This window comes from Plectropomus leopardus, chromosome 11 (assembly GCF_026936395.1).
Source record: "Plectropomus leopardus strain MGB_pleo_1.0 chromosome 11, ASM2693639v1, whole genome shotgun sequence".
NCBI lineage: Eukaryota > Metazoa > Chordata > Actinopteri > Perciformes > Serranidae > Plectropomus > Plectropomus leopardus.
In genome coordinates this window covers 18,296,722-18,314,631 of record NC_142186.1, presented here as the reverse complement: position 1 = coordinate 18,314,631, position 17,910 = coordinate 18,296,722, and the positions used below count along the sequence as shown (strand labels likewise).

The 17,910-nt window shown below is 39.2% G+C and overlaps 1 protein-coding gene across 1 annotated transcript in view; it reads left to right on the top strand.

The window, feature by feature from the left end:
- Window positions 1–1,380: 1,380 nt before the first annotated feature.
- Window positions 1,381–17,910, top strand: part of hdac9b (histone deacetylase 9b) — a 29,594-nt gene continuing 13,064 nt past the window's right edge. The window contains exons 1-5 of the mRNA XM_042490277.2: window positions 1,381–1,927; window positions 9,255–9,496; window positions 9,859–10,024; window positions 12,740–12,863; window positions 12,986–13,107. Coding sequence (XP_042346211.1) covers window positions 1,819–1,927; window positions 9,255–9,496; window positions 9,859–10,024; window positions 12,740–12,863; window positions 12,986–13,107 — 763 coding nt within the window. The 5' untranslated portion in view covers window positions 1,381–1,818. The remainder of the gene's footprint in view (window positions 1,928–9,254; window positions 9,497–9,858; window positions 10,025–12,739; window positions 12,864–12,985; window positions 13,108–17,910) is intronic.

Sequence of the window (17,910 nt, the reverse complement as noted above, 5' to 3'; positions counted from 1 at the left end):
TAGGTAATGACTATGAGTTGTGAGATTACAGAGAACAAGTAAGGGATCAAAACAAATGTATGAATAATCTTGTTGTTTATGAATAATTAAGTAGCGCAATATCATACATTCGTTTCAGAGTTGTTTTATGTCTGGGGTGAGCCTGCAAGCTGTGCATTTCCTTCTTGGCTTCTTGGTTGTGTTTTGATAAAAGGACCGAGGGGTTAAATGTTTGTCCAGCTGAAACAACACAGTAAAACTCCTTCTCTGTGTCTCTGTAGTCGAGTCGTCAGAGCTCAGGACCTAAAAATAGCCGTGCTGGCTCCACGCCCCTGGCTGGGGGACAGGTCAAATTATGAAGGAAGATGAAAAATTTAAAGGCACAGGCTGCTTGGCCACAAACCCAGCCCTGCATCAGTGGTCAGATAGAACATTTGACTTGACTTTTATGGGCTGGAGTCAGATTATATTAACTACAGATCTTTGCCAGTTTGGAATGTCATATTAATTTAAAAAATCCTGCTATATTGCTACTTGATGCTCAAATTCAGTGTTCAGATTCTTGAGATGTTTATGTGTAATGTAGTGTTTTTTAATCCCTGCTTCATACAGTATCAAGAGTGTTCTTGACACAGTTTGAGAGGTTTATGTAATTGCGATCATGCTGTTATGGCATCTTACATTTGGCTTCCTTGGCTAGCTGAAAGCATGCTTCCTGAGTAGCAGTACTGCCCTGGATACACACTGAACCCCACACATACACTTAGCTAATGTGGTGAGGTAACAGTCTGAGTCTTAAATGAACGCAGTGTTCATTTGGTGTCAGGCTTGACTTAACACGTCTTGTTGGGTTGTTTTTTTTTTTTGTCACATGCAGAATTTTTACCTAAATGCCACTGCACTTGTGTTTGGTTGTGTGTTGAAAAATACCATCATATCTTTTTGTACTATTTCCCCCCAAAATGTCAATACGCTATTTTTTATGTTTTCTGAATCATATAAAAGGGAGGCAGCTGTTTTACAAAACCTTTGACACAACATATATTGAACAGAGGTGAACTTTACATGTGCCTCTGTTAGTACATCAAGGCAGAAATGGATCATTCCTCCCATGTACCTGAGAGAACAAAATGAAGACATAAATAGAGTGAGTGAGAGAGACTGGTTCAACAAATAATAAAAGAGAGAGAGAGAGAGCATTCAAGCCTCCATCTGCAGAGAGGGAGTCAGGAGACATGCCTTCTGGCAGGAGCAGAAGAAGACAGCTGTGTTTGGTGTGGTATTTTTAAACGCATCAATGCTGCTCCAATCCCCGCGCCTCGCCTGACCTATTTTTAGCCAGGGCTGGCCATTGTTCTATTTCTGTCACCTGTGGGCCACGCAGTTGTTGATTCACATGCAAATGAAGCTTGCTCCCTCCCTGGCTTGCATTACTGCCTCGGCGAGGTGCTCAGTGCACAGTACACGGCTTTCTTCGCAACTCAGCTTTACATTTTTCTCAGTCTCTGCTCAGTTTGTTGAGAAGAGAAAAAAGCCACAGACTTGAAAGGAATAGGGAGAGAGGCTGATAGAAAGGAAAAAAACCTGGACTTACCATCTACTCTAAAACTGTGTTAGTGTTTGGACCAGATTGAAACAGGCACTGGGAGAGTGGCAGCCCTGCAGAGAGAGTGTGCAGTTTGTGTTATTGCTCTTCAGTGAGAGTGGTTTATCAGAGGAGGAGGCAGAGGAAGGGAGAGAGTTGCCTGTTGTCGTGGTCTCTCCCCTGAGTGGCTGAGGGGTGGCTCTTGGTGACAGGAAACGCAAGGCTTGCAATGAGACCTGAGCGCTGAGTGGAGTATGCTGCAGACGATTTACGAGGGCGAGTCAAGTTTCTCCACAACAGAAGGGCGCGTTGGACACCAGCAGCCCCCCAACCAGAGCAAGATGCACAACGTGAACAACTCAGGTGATAACAGTCTGGGTTTTCTACTCCTTTTGAGGAATCTCAGTTTTTATCCTCTTTTTTTCCCCTCTCTGCCTTTCCTCTATCTCTGAAATCTGTTCCTACTTCTCCGGTATTTTACATCGTCTGTGCCTCTCTCGCATGCATTCACTCTGCCTCTCTCTCCCTCTCTCACATACTCTCAACTCTTTGCGCTCAGCCTGTCTCTCATTCTGTGTGAAAAGAGAACTCAAAGCTTCTCAGCACAGCAACGTGGTAGGATCAGGCACTTCTTCCTGAATCAAGGTATTTGCTCTTGTGATAGTCGCTGCTTTATGATTTGTCTTTCTCAGTTGGATTGATACCTTAATCTGTGTTAAAAGATTTAAAAAGAGTTAAAAAGTGCTGTTGATGTTAATATATTAACATGGCACAGGGTGTTGTTTTTCTACTTAAATGAGGAAATGTGTTCGCAGTATTCCCATGCTCTGAAATGAGTCACTGTGAACATGAAAGGGATGTTGTGTTTTGCGAGTTTCATGTCAGCGTGCACTTTTTAGGGAACAGGAAAAACTGTGACAGAAATACTGAGGGGACAACTGAAAGGTTTCTCTCAGGATATTTACCACAGACATTGACTGTTCTATTTTTGACCTGAGAATTGAATTGAAGAGGACATGGCTGACATCAGTATGACTAACGTCTATTCACTGTATTGACTCAAGATGAGTCAGACCTAATTTGCTTTTGTTTGTTTTTTTTTAGCATGTAGCTATTGATAAAATGTTAAAATTGTCTCTGGAAATTAGTTCAGGGTTGAAGTATTGTGCTCTGTGAAATTATTGTGATGAGGATTGCTGAGAAGCATGTGTGATGAAAAAGTACGGACTGAGTCATGTGAGTGCCTAATTTCCTGAAAAATATATATAGACCTTTGAGTTTTAACTGCATTACCAAAAACTAGTCAACAGCAATAGGGGACAACATGATCTCAAATAATCCAAACTAACAGTTAAATGTGCATTTAGATACTGTACACTGAACCAGTATTTTTGCTGTAAAAAAATAAGTCAAAAACTCAAAAAAATAAAAAATACAACCCCAAGTCTGTCTTCAGGCAAGCAAAGCGGGTGACTGAAAACCTCCACAGGCAGTGGGCTAAACGTGAGGAGATTTAAAAATAAAATGGGGGGATGACAGGGAGATGACACATTCCATGTCTGTCAATAGAGCAGGTTATTTGACTATTAGGCTACAGGAGCAGGGCTTTCTTCTTCTGTCTTAGCAGCCTGTGAGCTAAACAACAGATACGCCGAGCGCCTGAAATCGGGCTCCTTGCTTATTCTGTGGGTCAGCTATTCTTAGGTGAGTTATTTTCAGCTTATGGCATTAGCCTGCTAAGATTAGGCGTCTGTGCGTTATCATTCCATCTCGGCATGCTGCTGATATAACAGTAGTTTGGAACTGATATTTATAGAGAATTCTGTCATTTGCTTGTTTAATTTGTTCTTTCCACTTTACAGTAAATCACTTGACAGTGACTAACATTATCTGTCTTAAAATGTTGCTCCAGTATGCCTTTGTATGAGTTTACTGGATGTCATGTGAGTGTTGTTGTCAGAGCAGACACAGTCCCTTTAAAACAGACTGGGGGTGGGTTTTTTTATGTGCCGTGTATTAACGTTGAAGCGTATTAATTTATTTGTCATGATTATTATTGGTGAAGTGATCCTTTTCTCAGCTAAATAGTTTATTTGTGAATTGTTTTTTAAAGCAAACCTCATGACATTTTATGTGATGCTTTTCTCCCGCATTGTTAGATTTCAAGTGGAACATGAAAATAAAGTTAATAATCTAATTTTTATTCTGATTAGTTTCAGTAACACCAAAGCTCTGACAAAAACAGTCCTCAGATGGGCTCTACAACAAGGGGAAACTAATTAGTTTCCCCTGAGTGCAAAATATTATGAAAAATATCACGCAAGCTCCTTTCAATAGGGACCTTTCAGACAATAACAGTGCTGCACCCTTTAGTCCTATTGCCTGTATCCCGTATGCATTCAGGTTGCCTCTGTTTTGGACATGCTCATCACTAAAGAGGTCGTGCAAAGTAACACAAAGGAATATAAGATTTTCTCTCAGTGTTGTTTAACAGTTGCTCATTAATTGATAATTTTGTAACTTATTTTAAATCATCAGTGATAGTGATGCGAAGAGCTGTCAAGACAAAAGGTCCAACTGAAAAAGCAGTAGTATTGCATTTTTTTTTCAGTTTTCCTTAATATAGATGTTATAGAAAAACACAGCTTACGGCTTGTGATTTGTCAATAATGACATGGGATGCTTTTCCTGTGTGTTTACTGTGGTTCAAGGCATTAAGGCAATTGACTGATTGATTAATTAGGAATGCTTTTGACTGTAGGATATGGTGCCAATGTTGTCCGCAGAGGATAAGATAATGATTAAATAAAGTCTTGACAGAGGGACCTGCCAATTATCACCTTCAGTTTCCTGGGTTTTCTCCTCATCTTTGCTTGGATAGATGGATTTAGTGTAAATCACTGTGTGTGTTGTTGTTTTGTGAAACAGTCTGGCATGATGGTAGGACAGGAGACGACTGGACTCCTGGCTCCCCTCAGCGAAAGGCCCGTGTTGGTTCAGCTTAGCCCTCTTTGTTAGCAGATAGCCTGCAAGTCTTAGCTCTGGCTCAGCTGCAAGGACGAGCCTGAGTCTTAAAAATAAAGACCTGTTTCTTGCTTTAGACATGCCAGCTGCTCAAAATAACAAGGCACTTAATGAGAGATCCAGCGCCACATTGCAGTCCCAAGCATCAGCTTATTTTTGCCCTCAAACATCTTCTGTATCTCTGGTTCTATTTATACTGTCAGACAGGGAATTTAGATCAGCAACCGTCTCTGGTGCACACTGAATACATGCAACATGCAACATGTCTAATGTGTAAACAGAGAATAGGGTTTACCATTGTGTGTATTGCTGAAACAAGTTTTTCATTGATAACGTAATTGCTATAAGAAGTTTATATTGCTGGAATGAATGGAAAAAATATGAAGCGATGTGCACTAATGGTGAACTACACCTAAATTGTGGCAATGTTTCGGTGGTTGTGCTAGGCTTAATTTATTCAAGCCAAAAAGTAGTTATGAGAAAAATCTCTGAAAAGCAGGTTACCTAACTGTGACAACCTGTAATCATTTGTAACATAGTGTTTATGTACATAGTTTTACTTTTGATTTGATTTGAAAGATTTTAGACAAGGTAAATAAGCTCATTTCTAAATAATTCTCAATGTTTATGATTCAAATGTTGTTTTTTTAACTTCTTGCAAACATAGCTATTGCAAAACTTTAACGGCAATATTTGTATTAATATTAGCATTAATGAATAATTATGGATAATTCCAGATATATATTTGCTTATTTGCTTTCATGGTACAAGTGCATTATTATTGCAGAAAACAAACTCAAATAACCTAAACTGCTAAATAGATTTTTATTAATTTAATCATAACTTCTGTAACTTTTCTTAAACCTCCCAAGGACCTCTTTAATATCAAGTGGATCATTTCTTTGTCTTGTCAACACTTAGCTATAGCTGCTAAACACAATGTTTGACTTATTCAGTAACACCTAAAGGAACCTCTAGGTGCAAACTAACATATTAAGGTGTAAGAATAGCTGTGCCATTTATATTCAGTGGGTAATGTTTGCAATATAAATAACTTTCTAAAGTTAGTTGTCAGTTTCTGTGCTGGTGTTGGAAAAAGATTACATTGAAACGTCAAGGTGTTGCTTCTTTTTCTTTTTTTTTTAAAGTGATGAAGTCCAACATGAGCCTGACTTATGACGATAATGTTTTACTACATCTATCTATGTATTTCAGACTCGTCACATGTGATAGTAATGTCACTGGTGATGTGTGTCTATTCTCTCTCCGGGGTGGGAAGACTGCTAATGTGGCCTGAAGCAAAAAAAGACAGCCATCCAACATCTCAAATTAAGGCTGTGATTGTCACTCTAACCACCACCACGGCTAATGAGAGGCAGATCGGTTATAGAAATAAACACTTTGGGGACACTGGCGGTGCGACGCTGCAGTGGGAGTGTGGTCACAGGCCATGAGTCACCCTATCCCCCCTTGGCAGGCCCTCCACAGGGAGGAATTTGGGCATGGGGCCGGGTGCTTGTCGCTCCCTTGTGCTAAAAACAAATTTGGGACCTGTCATTCATAAATCTCTTGTTTACCAGTGCCTTGAGACACATCTGTGCACTTTCTACCAATCAGGAAGCACCGCACTTTCAACCGAAAAAAAAAAAAGGTTTCATATCAAGGGTCATGATCGCCAGTGGCACTATAGGACCGCTGAGCCAGAAGAGGCATGCTCTTCTTTGTGAGTGATCATTTCAAAAGTGACCCGAAAGTTACATAAATGCAACACTGCGCTTTTTATTTTTGCCCGTGTTAAATTGAGCAGGCGGCCTCGCAACTGTGACAGTCTTTCGCACATTGTCTATATTAAGACCCTACTCAGAAAAGCATTTATATTTAGCCCTAGTTACTGGTGGTTCCATATTCTCCTCTGCCTAAGGAGTATTTCTGTATTATAGAAACAGAAGATTTCAGTGTTTGGTAGGTTCAGGATGCATTTGATAACTATAAATTTGCGGCAGTAGTGACAAAGATCTAATGTATTCTGTGGTTGAGTGAAGTGCATAGAAAGAGGCATATTATGACCTTTTGTCTGTTTCAGTCAGCACATAGAATAATGCCAATCATGAGAAATTGTATATTATGCATCGTAGAAGCTTCAGCAGCGCTCGAACGGTGCCTACCTACCTTCAAGACCTTATTATGCTCCCTCAACATTGTCATCCCATCCACTGTTATTCTTGCAGACACAGTGGACAGAGAGTGGACAAGAGCAGAATAGGAACATGATTTTGTTGTGGTTTCCTCAAGGGCTATTTCATACAGCCTTGGATATCAAAGGTGGCTTAAGCTTTCACACTCCTCCTCCTCCTCCCCCTTCCCATCCTGTTAAACCGCTGTCTGAGATTTTCTGATGGAGGCTCAGCTTGATGTGCTGATCAAAGTGGAGATCCTTAATGCCAGTCACAGTGAGGGTACAGAATAAAATATGAGATTAATTAAATATCTCAGTGGTGAATTCTCCCAGGCAGCAGGTGTTTTTTGTTACTATATTTAGGTCCATTAGGCAAAAGTAGCACTAGGGCTGTCTGACTCTCTGAGCCCTTCAGTGGTTCACAGGTTCTCATCTGCCCCTGGAACAGTGCCCACGACAGAAGAGTCCTTTGTCAAGTACTTACAAGTTAAGATTAATATTCCCTGTCAGGAGAGAAGGGTCTGTTCTACAGGTGCCTGTTCTCTGCGCCTGCTGAGCCGCTGCCCTCCTCTGTCATTTCATGGGAGCTGTTTTTAGAACACAGGAAGAAAAATTACAGTATGGGAGTCCCCTCTAGCTGTCTTCACTCTTTGAACGTGTTTTAAGACAAGTTATCACTTAGCCACCCAATCTCTACAGTGTCTGTGTATGTGTGTGTCTGTGTGTGTGTGTTGGAGGGTTTTGTAATGCTTTCTCTCTGTCTCTCTCTGCTGGGGACTCCTTTCTTATATAAGAGCTGAAAAGCTGATATAATAGTCAACATGTCACATTGCCACTGTAGGCAGGAGATGACATGCAGTGAGACTCGATATCTGCAGGATGGGGAGACATAATTACGTCGCCAGCGTTGCCATGGCAGCGGCAAGTTAGGGTGGTGGATACTAGGGTGTGGGGGTTGTCACAGACCAGGATTGCGCCACTTGCTTTTATGTTTCTATTTATAATCATCACCGCCGCATACACATGGAATGGTGGCAATGAAAAACAGGCTACATGGCAAAACAAATGGGCGCCAGTGAGCCTCACAGCATCAGTGAACAGGAGGGCACTGCTTCCTAATTGATGGCTACTGTAGACTGACGCTGCTTCTTTTGGCAGGTTTAAACTCCTTTTTATTGGCATTTCATTATAGTTTATGGGGATAAATCCGTGACGTGACTACCACAATGTTATTTATGTGAACATATAAATCGGAATGTGTTGGTTTTTTTCTCATGCTTCCAAAGAACAGGTGGTATAGTAACATTGCTTGTATTTGTTCCCTCAAATGTGACCCTTGAGAAGATTACAGCAATGAATGCGCTCAATAAATCTCCCCCCAGCCACTGGAATTTTAAGTAGGTTTGAATATTTCTCTAGTCTCAAAATGGAAGAGTCATTATAGAGTCTGGACGATGCGTACTCGTCCTTGAATGTCACATCATGATCGGCATAACCAACATGTGATTTTGACATTTTTATTTAATTACTGATCAAACATAGGCTTAAATACAATATTTAATAGCTGTGCAAAGATGTAATTCTGTTGAAAGAATGTGTAGCAAGGACTCAATTAGATATAGAAGTGTGGATGAAAAAAGGCATAAATGATAGAAAGAAAATGATTATACAATCACTAATCATCCTCTGTGGAATAGAGAGATGAAGTAGCCCTGTCTCCTATGTTCTTAACTGGCAATCGATTTTCTCTGTGGAACAACCTATATATAGAGCTTGGAGACCAAAGGGATGCCCTCTCACTTTGTATCTGGCAATTACTTATAATGGAGCTAGTTGTCGAAGACAAAGGCAGTTCTTACGGATGCACACTTTGCAGCATCTGCACGCAAGAACAAAGATGGAAATATCACAGGAACATGAATTTATAAACATATGTGGGTTTCAGGCTCACAAACTGCTTTGCTTTAAATCTTTTATGCAAACAAGGGATATATCTGCATGATGTTCTGGTAGAGATAGAGAGAAGGACTCCCTTTATTTATTTATCAAACAGTGGGAAGTTAGGATTTATGTAAATACTTTAAATGACCACTTGAACATTTCGTGCCAATTGTCCATTGAGTCTGTTATACAGCTGCTCCCAGTAGACGTAGAGTATGCTGACGGATGTGATCCCATGTTTGTTTATAGAAACTATCATAATTGCATGTTTGTGATGGGCACGAGAGAGAAAGCCGTGCTCATTTTTGACCCTTCTTTTCCTCCCCTTTTCTTTATTTTTTTTATTTTTAAAATTAAAGGTCTCTTTTTTAGAATCCAAATTTTTCCTTCTTCTTAACACTATATTGCTCTGCAGCAATATACAGATACATTATACAAAGCTATCTGTAGTTGCCTGATTTGAATAGATACAGATAAAAGTACAATTAAGGGACTGACAAATCTGTTTTTCTCTTTTACTCTCTCTGCTCTCCCCTCTGCGGGCCACAGTGGACATTAAGTCAGATGTGCCATTGGCTGTGGAGCCCTTATCTCCGTTGGACCTGCGTACAGATCTAAGGATGCTAGGGTCGGGCTCGGACCCGGGACTGTGGGAGAGGCAGTTGCAGCAGGAGCTGCTCCTCATTCAAAAGCAGCAGCAGATCCAGAAGCAGCTACTAATCAGCGAGTTCCAGAAGCAGCATGAGAAGTTGACCCGTCAGCACCAGGCTCAGCTCCAGGAGCACCTCAAGGTCAGCATTGCACTGAACAGTTGTGTGGAGGACAGCACAGCAATGTACACAGTGGCCCAGCACAGCACCACAGTGCACAAAACAGCAGAGCACAACACAGCATGGCATACTGCAGATCAGTAGAAAACATTACAGCTCAGGACAACATTACAGAGTACAGAAAATAAAAAACTCAGCACAGCAAGACAGGGTGTTGAGCAATACATTACAGAACAGCGTGAGTTTTGTTTTTACAGACGACTATAGAATAGTCATCACATCAAGAGAGAAACTGCAGAAGCTCTCATAAGCCATTTTCATTTCAAAACCTTATTTGTCAGTGTGCTGTCTTCATGCTAACTTAAGGCCAGCATGTTTTTCAGCTCCAGCACGAGCTCCAGGCCATGAAACAGCAGCAGGAACTTGCAGAGAAGGAGCGTCGTCTGGAGCAGCAGCAGCAGAACCAGCAGGAGAAGGAGCAGGAGAGGCATCGGAGGGAGCAGCATGTTTCCAGCTTGATCCTCAGGGGCAAGGAGCGCTCCCGGGAGAGTAAGAGCTTGACACCGTCATCATCACCATCCCCTCACCATCAGGGGTTGAATTAGTTATTTTGAGGGCCTGAGGCAAGAGGGAGCATGGGGCTTCAAATCATAACCCTTGCATTTCTAGTGTATTTCTTTAATGCATTATCTTAGAGTGGGGCCTAAGAAAAATATTAATATAACAGCTGGATAGAAATGCTTTACTATAGCTGAATGCTCCACTTGCGTATTTGCATTAAGTCAAGTTCATGTTCTGTTATCATCATTATTAATAGGATAACAGCCTTAAAATCATGTGGCAGGATTACAATAGAGGTTCAATCTAGCCTTTGTAGGCACGTTTGCTATAATTTAGCCTTAAAAATCTCTAATATTTTTATTAAAGGGGTTTTTGAGTAGCCTGAGTGTTTATCTGGATCTCCATTAGCTGCTGTAACACCAATTGCTGCTCATTCTGAGGTTGATGTGTTTACTATACTTTAATGAAACACCCACGCAATAATATTTGACAAAACTGACAGCAAGCTGCTGAGATCAAAATAACACAATTAACTGGTTAAAGAAACAATACTTCAAACTTACAACAAAAAAAGATAAAATATGGTCCTTCTTTCCATTTGTTTTATTTAGCTGTGCAGATTTTAAGATGTCATTTGTTTTCAGTGAGGTAAAATATTGTTTCATTGTTCCAGCCCTGATAGCAATTGCAAATATCTCAAAAGCTGATGTTTATTAAACCAGAACTACCTGTATGTACTGTAAGTTAATAGGAAAATATGTTTTTGTTTGTTCAGTGAAGTGACCCTTTAAGACAACCTCATCTTACTTACTAACAGCACTTTCTGTGGGATCATATTCAGCAGTGTGGCAGTAAGGTTAAACATTCATGTAAAGAATATTGTTATCACTGCATGGGACAATGTGATTGCTATTTTTAAGTAGAACAAAATTTTCTGATTGCATGTCTTTGGCTACTGACGAAATGATTTCTCAGTTTAAGATCTAACTGTCCTGCAGAATGCCTTTGAATTAGCTGAAGAGAAATATCCAGCAATATGAAGATGATAATGACATGGTACTTAACCAGTACACGCAACCGATGATGACATGATGTTGGCTGGTGACATTTAAGCTTAGAATTTAGGAGAAAATATCTCTCAATAGCACGATGAAAATAGCTTCAGATATAGTATTTCATTTCTGTTTTTACCTTATAGCTAATAATAGACATGATTTATGACTTTGTCAGGTCATGTAATTTGAAACTGTGGCCTGCAACTGTAACCCTCCAAAGGGAAAGAACATCTCTCTGCAGTATCACTTTAGCAGCTTGAAACTAATACAGTGCTCTTACACCACTAGGGGGAGATCTTCCTACATAAGTTGTGGCTGCTTGGGAAGACAGTGTAAACTCAATCTGAAGATGTAGAAGAAAAAAACAACAGAATGTATCTACCGTTTTAAATTCCAGCAGTAAGTTGCATGTGATACATTTTAGGGAATCTTTTACAATAGAGTTAAAGCAGTGATGGAGGAAGTATTCGAATCCTTTACTAAAATACTAATGCCACACTGTTAAAATACTGCACTACAAGTAAATCCTGCATTCCAACCCTTTTTTTGTTTTAAAAAAATGATATAAATTTGCAAAATGTCCCCTAAGGTATGAAAAGTAAAAGTAGACATTGTAAAATGATGATATCAAATGTTCCCTGTCATTTTTTTCCTGTTAAATATGAAGTTTTTGGATTGATATTACTGCTGCATGATTGTGTATAATGCATTTTACTGCTGTAGATGTTTATGGTTGTGATCATTTTAAGTCCTTAATATACTGTGAAGCAGTTTAATCTACAGCAATGCATCATATTCAATAAGATCATCATATGTTGTGTGGCTGTGAGAACCATGTCGCAGCCCTGTTTTCAACTTTGTGACAATGCATCCAACTGATCCAAGAGGGCTTTGAAGTAGAAAATTTCATCCTTTCATTTTTCGCAAATACTCACAACATATCTGGCGATAGGTGGTTTTCAGTGAACAGGAAGGGAACGAAACATTGTAATCTGTTAAGCAACTAAAACTGTCAGACAAATGTAGTGGAGAAAAAGTTCAATATTTTAATCTAAGATGTAGTGGAGTATAAATATAAAGAAGCATTAAATGGAAAAACTCAAGCAAAGTACAAATTCCTTGAGTACCTTACCTTCAGTACTTGACGAAATGCATTTTGTTACTTGTCGTTGTTGGGTTAACCCTTTGAAACCTGAGCCAATTTGCTTGTTTTCTTTTAACGACATGGCAAGAAGTTACAAGTTTTGAGTTACAAGAAAAATACCTTAAATTTATCACACAAAAAAAGATGTAACAGAAAAAGGTTAAATAACAAAACAAAACAAACAAATCAGCCACAAATAATTTTCTCTCCCTCTTTTAAAACTAATTTTCAGGCCATTTTCTTCTTCTAATTTCTTGCTATTTGTGGGGCAACTCTTCAAGTTGCTCATTGCCTTTTTAGTCATGTTTTCAAAAGAAAACAAACCAATCTGCAAAGGTTTGAATACATGTAAAAGACATCTGAACGCAGCTCAAGAAAACTGATTTTGTTCCAGGTTTTAAAGGGTTAAACTTTGATTTGTAGCATTATCTATGCAATAGTTTATCATGAGTCAGAGCCCTAGGGTAACCCCAATCCCGTTGTTTCCGTCTTTTGGTCTCACAGGTGCAGTGGCAAGTACAGAGGTAAAGCAGAAACTCCAAGAGTTTCTGCTGAGCAAATCAGCAAAAGACACTGCCAGCAATGGAGTCAATCATTCATTTATCCACCACCCAAAACTCTGGTACACGTGAGTATTTTTGTTTCCTATTGAGAGAGTGTAATACAGTTACTCTATTTAAATCACTTAGCAACATAATCTTTATTGTCACAACACCCTCTCATAAATTTGATATATTTGTTTGTGATCAGGTCCTCTCATCACACATCACTGGACCAAAGCTCTCCACCTCTGGGCGGCACATCCCCCACCTGCCAGTACACTCTGCCATCACCCGTAGAGAGCAAGGACGACTTCCCCTTGAGGAAGACAGGTTTGTTAATTTGCACACACACAGACTTCAAAATGCAAATACACGCATGTATACATAAATCAGCATAGACCCACATTAGTGAAAATCCCTGTGAAACTGAATTTAGAGCTTCTTTAGCTTCTGTACTGTGACATATTTACCAGTGAACCAAAGTATTTGAACAGTATACAGTTACAAGAGGGATTAAAATCTTTTGCATTTGATTGGAGAGCTAAAAGTCGGTGAGTTTAGAGTTAAGCATGATATGGAGCTATAGCTGAGTCCGTTACCTTGCTATTACTAGCTTCTCTTGACTAGCATAAAATGCACAAATAGCTAAGTGCGATTTTATATGAACGGTGTGGATAGCTAGTCACCTGAAGTCTCATTTGATTTTATGAACTTTTATGGGCATCTCTGAGCAGGATGAGTCATCAAACATTTGAATCCATTTTACAGGAATAGAAAAGATGGGGATTTTGATGCAAAAAGTACTCTAGTACTAATTTTTCTTCTTTTTTTTAATTATTTGGCGAGAGATAAATGATTAATTAACACAGGAACAAAAAATTAAAACTGCATTCTTCATTTAATGAGGACTCTTAAAATATTGTTGCTAAAAATAATTCAGTGTGAGAGTTCAGATGTTGCTTTGTATGATCAATTTTTCTTATACTATGCTAGGTTATAAATACAGTGAGTGCCTTTTTGACCCTTGTCAGTCAAGAGGTCGGTGTACCCATGGAGTATTTCCTGAGGATACTGATGACCTGCTAATAACATCAGTTAGGCTCATTATGCATCCCAGCCCCCTGCCTCATCCCTCCAGGGCTCCAAACTTTCATAAGTGGTGACGCATGCCAGAAAAGTAACTTAAACCTTCCTTATTCCTATTTGGCTTATTCTAAAACACACATAAAATGACACAGCTCAACTGTGTGTTTTCACTTCACGAGTTAAAATTTTAATAGAGTTATTTGTATGAAAATTACCTTGCCATTATTTAAAAGGAACTACATTTGTCCCTATGTTGCAATAATAAACACTGTTCCAAGGCCTCTTTGAGCTGTTTAGTGGTAAATGGGAGAATTAAAGCAGATTAATTTCTCCTAAGTTATGGGCTTTAAAAGCAGTTTTGAAAAGACAGGTTCCCACCAAAAAGCAGCTCAGGTTTGTTGGTTTAAAGGTTGAGGAATCCTTTGGGGATGGTTGTATAAATAAGAATAATTCTTGCCTCTTGGTTTGCACAAGCACAAGCTCGCCTTAAAACTTCATAATTCTGCAATGAGGTCACCAAATTACATTATGTTCTTTTCCCTTCTGTGTCTCTTTTAATTACATGGGAAAACAATTATACTTGTTGAGTTATTTAACTGCAGGCCTGTCATGTTGCGTGTATACACAATTTAGAGATCAGGCAAAGGAATTATATCTTGTAAAATAAAGTCACTGTATGGCAAGAATAAATATTAGGACGGTAAATGAAAGCTTTGAAAGCTTTTATTTATTGTAATCTTTTTAATCATACCATCTTCAGAAAAGAGAAATGCCTTTTGTAAATATATATTTACATCTTTTGGGTATGCCTTCAGATCCATAAAGGTAAGGAGTTGGCTCACAAGTATAATAACTAGCTGAGGACAGTTTTCTGAAATAACAGAGAGACTGTTTATGGTAGCATTGTTTGTCTTTCACTGTGAAGACAAAAAGGCATGTTTAAACAAATAACTGTGCAGATAGAATTTCAGTCTCAACATTTTCATCTCTTTATTCATGCTTAAATCGTCTCCCCATTGCCGTTCCTGCCTCTCTCGCACTGATAAAACTATTTCTTGCTCTTTGGATTCCTGAATCTATATGTGGTCATTTCCTGCTTAGGCCTTCCTCCCCCACTTCCTGTCTATCTTTATTAAAGTCCTCTGAGAGCTTGGCACCCGAGGGGGACACACAAAGGTAGTGTTGTTCCCTGAGCCACTGGCTGTCACTGATAGCTGATTGGCAGGTGTTGCCGAGTTAAGACGGGCACAGGCAGGATGAACGTCAACAGGACTGTTTGTTTAAGCAAAGATAGCTCTCTCAAAACAAAGTGGAGATGACTCGAATGCGCTATGTTTAAGACTCCCCATTGCTTTATTCGGCCAGAGGGCTAAGCGCCATCTTTTTCTGCTTGAGGTTCACAATGAGGTTTATGATATGCATGTAATATACAGCTTGGTGGTCAATAAATCTCTTTTGAAATTTATTTAAAATTTAGCTCCAATCAATTTTTAAGCACACTGTTTAGTGCATACATTATAGTAGAACCTCTCCAAAAAATAAAAATACACAATCTGTAGAGACAACTGTCTCAACTATGAATCACTACGTCCTGTAAATATCCCCTTAAAAAAACAATCTTTGCTTTGATCTCCATTAATAGCTGTTCCATTAATAGTTCTATCATCCTTAAAAACAACAACAGAGCTGTAATGCCCTTGGCTTTATTTCATACGTTCAAAAACTAGTGTAAAGAACTCGTAATTAGCTTGTTTACTTGGTATATGTCCTCTTTGTTTCACTTCCAGGGCCTAGAATAGACTGGACAGAGGGCACGCGATAGTCTGTGGCAAGAATAGTTGCAGCTTAGCAGTAAGAAGTGCAACACCCTCTCTGGTCTTGACCCAGTTACCAAATGTGTGCATTCAGCAGGTGCAGGAAAGATTTTCAAGATAATCCCACAAAGGCAAAACTTTAAAGCTAAAATCATACCAAAATAAAGTTTGTGGGTAATAGTTATCAGATCTTGGATATGAAAAACAATAATGAAACTTTAACTTGCTGATTTTATGGCACAGAATATCTAAATTCTGAGGGTCAGTTACTGTAGTTAGCTTTGGTTTAAGTGTTTGTGTTGTTAAAGGAACACAAGGTGTTTGCAGGTTCTTAATAATTCTTAAAATGTGTTAAAATTCAATTTTATAGATATCAGTCCTTAAAATTCATTACATTTAGTGAAGGTCTTAATTTTAAATTTGTAAGGTACTAATTGTCAGAATTGTTTTTATCTAAATACATTTGTCCATCTTTTAATAGGGCATCCCAGAAATGACTCCTAAAACCTGGAAATCAGTTAGCATTTTAGCACTTCCAGTTCCCCTGTCTTAAAGTCAAGACAAGGGAAGTGGGAGCTGATGGGTTTTTGATTAGATGCCAGAAATAAGGTCTGTGGTTAACACAAGCTTAAGAGACTTTTACATTTTGTTCTACGACATTAAATATGTGAGTAAATACCCCACTTGTGAATTTTGAAACTTTTATGTTATATAACATTAGCATGCCAAACATGGCTTTACAGTCTTGTTTTAGAAGGGAGGTTAAATGCGACCACAGTGTTTCATTTATAGTCTAAGGTTAGCTTTTTACTTGTAGTGATTGTATTTAGGCTTCAAAAATCATAAATGTGGTGTTCATTTGTGATTATTATTATTTTGCTGAACAAAACGAGTATGCATCATAAATGTTTGTTCACCACAGAGCTTATTTTCTGCAATAATCCAAAGTCCAATGGAAAAATCCCATTCGCTTTTTGATGAGAAAACCAGGGCGACACATCCATTTTGTGTCAGCCTACAGAAAAACATCATCCCTGAAGCACAGTATTGCTTTTTGTTAAAATGAGTGAAGCCCTCCTGGGTGCACATTTCTGATGTAACACATTTTTAAACCTACCACTGAACCTAATTCTGTCTTTCTACTTTCTACTTGCACTTACCTGTTTGCCAAATTAATTTTAACCTCACAAATTCGAAAGAAAATATTCTTACATGAAGACTACATCTACACGAAACCGAAATATAAGTTCCTTACCTTTATACTTCACTGCAATGTTTTAATAAGAAAATGATGATTTGTCCAAAATTTGGTGAAAAATGGCCTTGAAAATGTCTTAAAAAGCATTAAATTTAAGTGCCTGTTACCTTTGGGACACTGGATCAGCAAACACTGAACATTAATTCATCATCTTCAGCATCACTTTAAACCAGAATGTCAGGCAAAATGCATAGCAGGCCTCTTTATTTACAGAACACACACCTCAGCTTTCCACACAGCCATCTGTCCAAATCCAGGCTCTAATGGACGCAGACACTCACAGTGACAGCAGAGTTAAAATTCTGATTAAGCGGAGATAACATAACACATTCACTTGCACAGCCACTAGCCCTGCAGCACCACTTACAAATGCAATAAGGTGATTGATTTATGACTCTGGTATATTGCAGCCATTACTGTAGGTTTCCGTTAACTGAAAAGCCGGAGCAGAAGTGACCCAGGTGTTCAGTGTATGTGCTTTGCAGCTGCCATCATTGCCTCCTGTTGCACTGTGCATCAGGGTATTTTTTTTTCCATGGAGACTAGTGAGAAAGTGTTTGTTCCTGAGGTGCTGTCTGGCGTTCCCGTGGCGACCAATTGGGATGCGTAGCTTGGTGGCAGCAGTGTGTAAAAATAGAAAGCAATCAAGGCAGCAGGGCGTGAAGCAGATTCATACGACTCCCAGCAGCATTTTCTCTCCATTTATCTCTGCTGCCTCCTTTCTTCCTCCCTCGCTCTCTTTCATTCTACCTCACACCCACAGGATTAGAGGTCTGTGCCACGTATTAGGGAAGAGGGTTTTGCTGCTTTTGACAAAAGCCAGAAATAGCAGCATCTGGCCCACTCTCCTAGCTGTGCCCCCATCAATGCTCCCTCTCCTCCTCCCTGCAGTCACTGCCTCACTTCCCCATGTATAGCTGTATGTTGTACACGTTGCAAAATACCTTTTTAATTATTGATCTGAGCTAAATAATT